This window comes from Pocillopora damicornis, chromosome 5 (assembly GCF_964200805.1).
Source record: "Pocillopora damicornis chromosome 5, jaPocDami1.2, whole genome shotgun sequence".
Lineage (NCBI taxonomy): Eukaryota > Metazoa > Cnidaria > Anthozoa > Scleractinia > Pocilloporidae > Pocillopora > Pocillopora damicornis.
Window position 1 is genome coordinate 26,834,447 of NC_142674.1, and position 9,671 is coordinate 26,844,117.

Genomic DNA, 9,671 nt, shown 5'->3' on the forward strand with positions numbered 1-9,671 from the left:
CTATTTTCTTACTTAATTTAGTTGGACTGAGCTCAACTTACAGCAAGACCAAGTATGAAATAAAATTGAGTAGAACAATAAAAAAATGGGAGAGGGGAAACATTTAAGTAGCGATCTCTGTAAGAGCGGTCTAAGACCTCAAACTTTGCCCATTAAAACCTTCAATTGAACTGAACAGCAAGATCGATGAATGGATAATTTTTTTTTTCACAATTATGATCCTCAGTTGGTTGTCTAAATAATCTCCAGATCTAAATGAGTGAACATATCACTTTTCGTGAGGGAACCAGGAAAGCTGTGTTACGGTCTAGTTTTTACCATCCGTCGTGATGTAAAGAAAGACAAGAAAGAGGAAACCATGAACCCTTAGTTTCATTGAGAAAGCCTGGATCTGCAGAACAGGCGCAATTTTTCAGCGTTTTGCGGTCAAACGGAGGCAAGCGCGAAGCGAGCGCGAGCGTGAGTCACGCGCGAGAGGAGGAGTGCAAATATAAAAACAACGAAAAAACACCTGTACCCCTATGCACACCAAGATAGAAAAACCACGAAAACATTTTGAGAATAGTGAATAGCTAGGGACTCCGAGGTTATGATTAGAATTACAATACTTTAAAAAATGTCAGAATCATTGAAAAAAAAGGAATCCGCTCTCAGGGCCCTTTTCCTTTTTTTTTTACCCCCATGTAAAATGTAGCTTATTATTTCTTATTGTTCTTGTAACTTCCAAGCTAGCTCCAACAAAATTACTCAGCTGCCCGAAAGTTATGTGACGAGTAACAAACACAACCTAAGATAAATCTAATTTTAATTACATATCAGTTTTAAAAAACATGATAGGTATTCAAATTGGATTTTATGCAAATACTAGTCAAAGGCCTATTTTAAAAGAAATAGGATTGATCTTAAACAACAAGATCAGGGAATGGATAAACATACGTAGCACAATAAGTAGATACTTACTCCCTGTTGAGCATCAGTTGACATGAAAGAAAGAAAACAACAATTGTTCAGTGAAGTGTTGTTAATAACTTTAGCTTAGTAATCATTAACTTACATCCCCAGGAAAAAGGCCATGAAAGCTGTGTTCGTTCCAATTCGGATTATCATCAGGCAATATTTTCCACAGCTTTTACTCTCTACTAACTTCAAGAAAAGCCTCCTTATCTGAATTTTGATGTCGATTTAAAAAAAAGTATGTTTTGACCATTTGTTTTGATATGGACAAAGACAAGAAAGAGGAAAGCATGAACCCTTAGTTTTATTGAGGAGGCCTGGATCTGCAGAACAAGCGTAATTTTTCAGCGTTTTTCGGTCAAACGGAGGCAAGCGCGAAGCAAGCGCGAGAGCGAGTCACGCGCGAGAGGAGGAGTGCAAATATAAAAAACACGACAAAACACCTGTACCCCTATGCACACCAAGATAGAAAAACCACGAAAACTATTTTGAGAATAGTGAATAGCTAGGGAGGTTATGATTAGAATTAAAATATTTTTAAAAATGTCAGAATCATTGAAAAAAAAAAGGAATCCGGTCTCTGGGCCCTTTTCCTTTTTTTAATAACGAAATGGAACACCATCATGTAAAATGTAGCTTATTATTTCTTATTGTTCTTGTAACTTCCAAGCTAGCTCCAACAAAATTACTCAGCTGCCCGAAAGTTATGTGACAAGTGACGAACACAACGTAAGATTAATCTAATTTAAATTACATTCAGTTTAAAAAAAAATGATAAGTATTCAAATTGGATTTTATGCAAATACTAGTCAAAGGCCTATTTTAAAAGAAATAGGATTGATCTTAAACAACAAGATCAGGGAACGGATAAACATACGTAGTACAATAAATAGATACTTACGCGCTGTTGAGCATCAGTTGACATGAAAGATAGAAAACAACAATTGTTCAGTGAAGTGTTGTTTATTATTTTAGCTTAGTAATCATTAACTTACATCCCCAGGAAAAAGGCCATGAAAGCTGTGTTCGTTCCAATTCGGATTATTATCAGGCAATATTTTCCACAGCATTTACTCTCGACTAACTTCGGGAGTAACCTCTTTATCTAAATGTTGATGTCGTTATTAAAAAAAGTATGTTTTGACCATTTGTTTTAATATAAAGAAAGACAAGAAAGAGGAAAGCATGAACCCTTAGTTTCATTGAGGAGGCCTGGATCTGCAGACCAGGCGTAATTGTAGGCGCAAGAATTTGTACTATCATTTTTTGTTAGTGTTGGTGTTTCATAGTTTCGTGTTAGGTGTTTATTTTCTCGTCTTCCATTAGTGTCCTTTGTCAGTTACCAGTTTTGTACTTGTTATATTTATTTGCATATCGTATATATATTGGTTGCGCGTAATTTATTTGGTTAGTTGTCTAGTTTGTGAAAATTACCGTTACAAATCTAGCTCTGGGTTTCATGTTTTCGTCTTTGGGTTGGTCACATTCGTCTTGTAAGTATCCTTGTTTATCTCGATTTGTCGTTTTCCAGTACTTTCACTCATACGATGTAAGTTATTTTATGCTCATTCGCGTGTTTGTAATTTTGTCATTTTCAGTTACCGTATTCAACAATGTGTCGAGTTTGTTCTAGTAAAGTTTGAAATACGTGTGATTAGCGTTTGCGGCTATATTTTGTAAAAGACGAATCTGGTTTATTGGAAGTTTATGACGATGTCTCGCAACGGTTCTGATGTCTACCTGTCTTATTCGGCCGGGAAGAACGGCCAACCTGCCGAAAACAGTTCACGTGCTCGTAAACCGAATATCTCTTTGGATCAAGAAGGAATCTCTCTTGAACGCATCCGTAAACTCAGAAAGCGGAGAGGAGGAGTGTTGTCTTCGTTAACGTCCAAGCGTCGAGAGATCGATAGTCTTTTAACGGATGTAAATAATTTGGAGACGGTGAAAGTAAAGCTGTCGGAAATCACGTCGCTATTTCGAAGATTTACCGAGGCTCATGACGCGTATAATGTAGCTCTGGTTGAGGAAAGTCAGAGACAAGAATCAGACCTCTATTTCGCCGACATTGAAAGCAGTTTAGATTTTTTCTGCCGTACGGTCAATGATTGGTTACGTGTCACGGAAGCCAGGCTTCAAGATAACCTGATAACGCCTGACGACGGCGCTTCTCAAATTGGGTCCGAGGTTCGTAGCAAGTCTAGACCATCCATGTGTGGATCGAGAACGAGTCACTTTTCTAAAACGAGCTCCATATCTGCTGCAAGAGCCAAAGAGGCAGCTCGCATCGCGGAACTTCGAGCGGAGGCACACGCTTTGAAACACCGCCATTCGCTTCAGGAATCGGAGCTACGCCTCAAGAGGCAAGAGTACGACCTGCAGTTGAAGAAAGATGAATTAAACCTCAAAACTGAGTACGCTAAAGCGGTGGCTAGAGAAGAAGCTTACGCTCAAGCTGAAGCGGGTAGTTTTGCGCCTAGCAACGTGGCCTCTAGGAATCCTCGTTGTCCCGTTTCAGTCGTATCCTCCATCACTGAAAAGTCAAGGACTGGTGGTTCAAAACGTGAGTCATTTGTACCTGCCGATAAGAAAGAGAAATTGTCTGTGAAGTCAAGTAACCCGGTTAACGATCATAAGGGTGCTGTGAGTGATTCAAGTTCAAGCTCTGGCAACTCAGGTCTGAGCGACCAGGCCTATGGCATTCTCGTCCAGCAGAACCGAGTAATGGAAGAGTTCGTGAAACAGCAGCAAAGGAACTTGTTGCCCAGGAGACGTGTACCTGTGTTCAGTGGAGACCCTTTACATTACTGTGCTTTCATTCGCGCGTTCGAGACCGTAATCGAAACTAGAGAACTAGATTACGTTGGGAGACTCTATTACCTCGAACAGCACACAGCTGGCAGAGCTCAAGAGTTGGTACAAAGTTGCCTCTACATGAAAGCCGAAGATGGGTACGTAAAGGCAAAGAAACTCTTAGAGAGCAAATTTGGACAGAAGCACAAAATCGCTATGGCATATGTGGATAAAGTCACTAATGGTCCAGTCATCAAAGCTGAAGATGCAGACGCCCTAGAAGGCTTTGCCGTTTTGCTTTCTAGCTGTACAAACACTCTTAAGGCTATCGGCCATTCCAGCAAGTTCGAAAGTCCGGATAGCATGCGGAAGATTATTGAGAGGCTTCCCCCGAAGTTGCAAGCCAGTTGGCGGGACAACGCTGATCGGATCCTCAACTCGGAAGCGAGAGATGTCTGCATTGATGATATTTCACTCTTCGTTGAACAGAAAGCCCGCACCTTGTCCAATCCAGTTTTTGGCAAGCTTCCTTGTTTGGAAAAGGATAAGAAGAACAGCAAGGATAGGGGTTCGAGATCGAAGTCTGAGAGACCCGGTGGAAAACAGCTAAGCCTCGTCACGATCTCCGAGACGAAATCTGCTCTCAATTCATCTGCTGATGTGTTGAGTGCAGTTCATTCTTCTAAGAAGAACTGTCTGTTTTGCAATGCAGATCGCAATCTCACCGAATGTTCCAGTTTCGCCAAAGTACCTCCTACAGATCGTCAGGAGTTTGTCATGAAGCAGAGGCTATGCTTTTCGTGCTTAGGTGGAGGCCATCAGTCTAGAAGTTGTCACAAAAGGAAGCCCTGTATTCACTGTAATAAGAGACACGCTACAGCAATGCATGTAGGTGCACCAGAAGCTATTGTTGCGTCCGACCGTGGTAAGGATGGACCTCAGAGCGAGAACAACCAGTCCAGTACTGAGAAGATCAGAGCTGATCACTTTTGTGGCCTAACCACAATGGAGGGTTCCGTGACTGCATTGCCCATTGTTGCTGTGAAGGTCAAAGTCAAAGGAAGTCCTCGGTCCGTGGAGACTTATGCGTTGCTGGATAACGGATCTAACACCGCCTTTTGCTCGGCTAGCCTGTTGAAACGTCTGAGAGTCAGCGGCAAGGAAATGAGATTCAAGCTAACCACCATGGATAGCTGCAACGATGTGGACAGTCTCGTTGTTACGAACCTGGAAGTGACTGATCTAGACGAGAACGTTGTCATTTCCTTGCCAGAAGTTCTTTCCCGACCTTCTATGCCTGTAGTGAAAGACGAGATCCCGAAACAAGAGGATGTGGAGCGATGGCCGCACCTTCAAGGCTATGTATACCTAGCAGAATTGAATTCCGAGATGGATCTATTAATTGGTGCAAACGTACCTGAAGCCCTACAACCGAGAGAAGTTGTCCCTGCCTCTGATGGGGGTCCATATGCAACTAGAGTTGATCTTGGCTGGGTTATCAATGGCCCAACTGGAAGAAAGCAAAAGTTTGTCCCATCTTCTAGTTTCTTCGTTAACTGTAAGGAGACTCATCCTATGTGTATAGCATGTGCTGATTTTGCAGATGCCACTCTTCCCGATGGTTTAAGCATGTCAAGGGATGACTTAAAGTTCATGAACATTGTAGAGGATTCAGTTATGCAGTGTGAAGATGGTCATTATCAGGTTTCTCTACCGTTAAGGGACCTCAACTTGCAGATGCCAGCAAACCGGAGTCAAGCAGAACGCCGTGCACTCTATCTTAAACGTAAATTCTCTAAAGATGTGAAGTTTCGCGAGGACTATGTTGCTTGTCTTGAGAAGGTGATCGGTGACGGTTTTGCAGAAAAGGTTCCCCTGGATGTCCTGGAGAGATCAGATGGTAAGGTGTGGTTTATCCCGCACCACGGCGTTTATCATCATAAGAAACCGGATAAAATACGTGTCGTTTTCGATTGCTCAGCCCATTCTCAAGGAACTTCCCTGAATGATGAGCTGTTTCAAGGTCCTGACTTAACCAATAATCTGGTTGGCGTGCTGATCTGTTTCCGTCAGGAGCCAGTCGCAGTCATGGGTGACGTTCAATCTATGTTCCATCAGGTGCGTGTCCCAGAAGTAGATAGAGACCTCCTACGGTTCCTTTGGTGGCCCCATGGCGACTTCTCTAAGAAATTATAAGAGTATCGGATGACCGTACATCTGTTCGGTGCGGTTTCGTCTCCCAGTTGTGCTAACTTCGCCATGCGACGGAATGCCGAAGATCATAGGCACGAGTTTTCCCCTGACGTGGTTAGTACTGTCTTGAAGAATTTCTACGTTGACGACTGCCTGAAGTCCTTACCTTCAGCGGCTATTGCAATAAAACATGTGGAAGAACTTCGTCGGCTAATGCTGAGGGGAGGTTTCGATTTGACTAAATGGATCAGCAATGACCGTTAAGTCTTGGAATCCATTCCTGTAGAAGCTAGAGCGAAGGGTGTTAAAGATCTGGATCTTGATAACGACGTGCTTCCTGCAGAGAGAGCCCAAGGTGTATCCTGGTTTGTCGAGACAGATACATTTGGTTTCAAACTGAACATTAAGGAGAAACCTTGTACCAGGCGTGGTATCCTTTCCGTGGTGAGTTCAGTTTACGATCCTCTCGGTATGGCAGCGCCTTTCATCCTTCCGGCAAAACTGCTCCTTCAGGATCTGTGCAGAAAGAGTTTGGGTTGGGATGATGAGATTCCCAGCGACTACCTATCTCGTTGGCGTGTGTGGCTAAATGGTCTACCGAAACTTTCTCAGATGTCAATGGGCCGGTGCGTTGGGCGTGGATCCGGTAAAATTGTGTCAAGTGAGATTCACAATTTCTGTGATGCCTCTCAGTCGGCCTTTGGAGCTGTTTTGTATCTTCGACAGGTTGACTCCGATGGCCAAATCAACTGTTCTTTCCTTCTCGGAAAATCTCGTCTCGCCCCTTTAAAACAGGTCACTATCCCACGTTTAGAGTTAGCGGCCGCCACTATGTCCATCCGTTTAAACAAAGTTTTGAAGAAGGAGTTGGAGATTCCGATTGATGCAATCACTTTCTGGTCAGATAGCATGACTGTGTTGCGTTACATTGGAAACGAATCCAAGCGCTTCCACACTTACGTCGCCAACCGTGTCGCCTTCATTAGAGAGGATTCCAGTCCCTCACAGTGGAGACACATCGACTCAAAGTCTAATCCTGCAGATGATGCTTCACGAGGAGTTACTGCAGAGTCCTTCACTAAGAATGACCGCTGGATAAAGGGGCCGGCGTTTCTGCTGAGACAGAAATCTGAATGGGAAAGGTCCCCTCTGCGCGGCGTAGAACTGGAAGAAGATGACCCAGAGGTGAAACGAGAGCCGAAATCTTTTGTTGTTCACGCGAGTAAAGATTCGAGTATCGTTTCTATCATCCAACGGTTTTCTTCATGGTTCAAATTGTTGAAGTTTATCGCGCTGTGTCTTCGCTGCCAGAGAAGATTTGTGATGAGGAGAAAAGTGTCAAAGGAGAATTGTTTGGATACTGCTGACGCATCTGGAGCGAAATTGGTGACAAACGCAGAGCTGGAAGAAGCCGGAAAAGAGATTATCAAGTTCGAGCAGAATCTCACCTTTGCAGAAGAATTAGAAGCCGTTAAGGGAGATAAATGCGTCAAGGGGTCAAGTGCACTTGCAAGATTAGATCCGATCTTGACCGATGGTCTTCTTCGTGTTGGCGGGCGCCTTAGCAGGGCTACCCTATCAGACGACTCTAAGCATCAGATTATCATTCCTAAAGATTCTCATCTAGCTCGTCTGCTTGTGAACCACTTTCACCAGAAAAGCGGCCATTCTGGTAGAGAATATGTCCTGGCTCTGTTGCGCGAACGTTTCTGGTTGATTCGTGCCAACTCTACTGTTAGAAGTGTGCTTTCATCCTGCTTTGATTGCAAACGACGACAAGGTCCCGTTGGAGAACAAAAGATGGCAAATCTGCCTCGGCCTCGAGTTACACCAGATCAACCCCCCTTCACGTGCGTGGGGATAGATTATTTTGGTCCCTTTCTTGTTCGTCAAAAGAGGAGCATGGTCAAACGTTATGGTGCAATCTTCACTTGTTTGGCACTGCGAGCTGTTCATCTGGAGGTGTGTCACTCACTGGACACTGACTCTTTTATTCACGCACTCAGACGTTTTATCGCTCGTAGAGGTCAAGTTAAAGAAATTCGCTCCGACAATGGTTCAAATTTCGTAGGAGGTGAAAGGGAGCTTCGTGTCATGATTGACAGCTGGAATCAAGCTAAAATTCATGACGCCCTTCTGCAGAAAAGCATCAAATGGGTTTTTAACCCACCCGGAGCCTCGCATCATGGTGGTGTCTGGGAGAGGCTAATTAGATCTACACGCAAGGTTCTGGGTGCCCTGGTTAAAGAACAAAGTCTCGATGATGAGTCTTCAGACTTTGTTGTGTGAATGTGAGAGCATTATCAATGGAAGACCTCTGACCACAGTTTCTGACGATCCAAAGGATTTGGAACCACTATCACCGAACCACCTTCTCCTGCTTCGCAGCGAGACACCTCTTCCTCCAGGCTTGTTTTTAAAGAGCGACACATACTCCAGGAGAAGATGGCGGCAAGTACAATATTTGGCTGATGTTTTCTGGGGTCGCTGGAAGAGAGAATATCTCCCTCTGTTGCAATCACGTCAGAAATGGTTTCGACCAAAGAAAAACTTTGCCGTGGGGGACACTGTTATCGTGGTTGACGAAACTTTGCCAAGGAATGCGTGGGCAATTGGTCGGATTACAGAGGTTTTTCCTGACAAATATGGATTTGTCCGCCGTGTCAAGGTTAAAACCAAGACATCAACTTTGGAGCGCCCTATCAGTAAACTATGTCTTCTGGAATCAATTGAACAAGTGGAAGGAAAAATTCATTGACTTTCCTTATCGTATGATTACCAAGATTGCGTGACTTTTCTTTGAGGAGAAAGATTTAAATTGACACTTTATAGTACTTTGTTGACTCTGTTAGGCGTCTGAACATTAAGTAAATATCGTCTAAGTTCAATTAGCTTTGTAAAGTTTGCGCCTTTTTAGTGTTTTGCTGGTAAATACTTGGATTTAGATCTTCGTATTTAAGGGGCCGGAATGTAGGCGCAAGAATTTGTACTATCATTTTTTGTTAGTGTTGGTGTTTCATAGTTTCGTGTTAGGTGTTTATTTTCTTGTCTTCCATTAATGTCCTTTGTCAGTTACCAGTTTTGTACTTGTTATATTTATTTGCATATCGCATATATATTGGTTGCGCGTAATTTATTTGGTTAGTTGTCTAGTTGGTGAAAATTACCGTTACATATCTAGCTCTGGGTTTCATGTTTTCGTCTTTGGGTTGGTCACATTCGTCTTGTAAGTATCCTTGTTTATCTCGCTTTGTCGTTTTCCAGTACTTTCACTCATACGATGTAAGTTATTTTATGTTCATTCGCGTATTTGTAATTTTGTTATTTTCAGTTACCGTATTCAACAATGTGTCAAGTTTGTTCTAGTAAAGTTTGAAATACGTGTGATTAGCGTTTGCGGCTATAGTAATTTTTCAGCGTTTTTCGGTCAAACGGAGGCAAGCGCGAAGCGAGCTCGAGAGCGAGTCACGCGCGAGAGGAGGAGTGAAAAAAAAACACCTGTACCCTTATGCACACCAAGATAGAAAAACCACGAAAAACATTTTGAGAATAGTGAATAGCTAGGGAGGTTATGATTAGAATTTAAATATTTTTAAAAATGTCAGAATCATTGAAAAAAAAAGAGGAATCCGGTCTCAGGGTTCTTTTCCTTGTTTTAATAACAAAATAAAACACCCTCATGTAAAATATAGCTTATTACTTCTTATTGTTCTTGTAACTTCCAAGCTAGC

General features: G+C 42.7%; 1 protein-coding gene across 1 annotated transcript; it reads left to right on the top strand.

Moving 5' to 3' along the window:
- Positions 1-2,186: 2,186 nt before the first annotated feature.
- On the top strand, positions 2,187-8,229 carry LOC149046257 (uncharacterized). The gene is made up of 2 exons (XM_089206043.1): positions 2,187-5,839; positions 6,227-8,229. Exons 1-2 carry the CDS (start codon positions 2,662-2,664, stop codon positions 8,227-8,229), a joined length of 5,181 nt encoding a protein of 1,726 aa, XP_089062169.1. The 5' UTR covers positions 2,187-2,661.
- Positions 8,230-9,671: the final 1,442 nt, after the last annotated feature.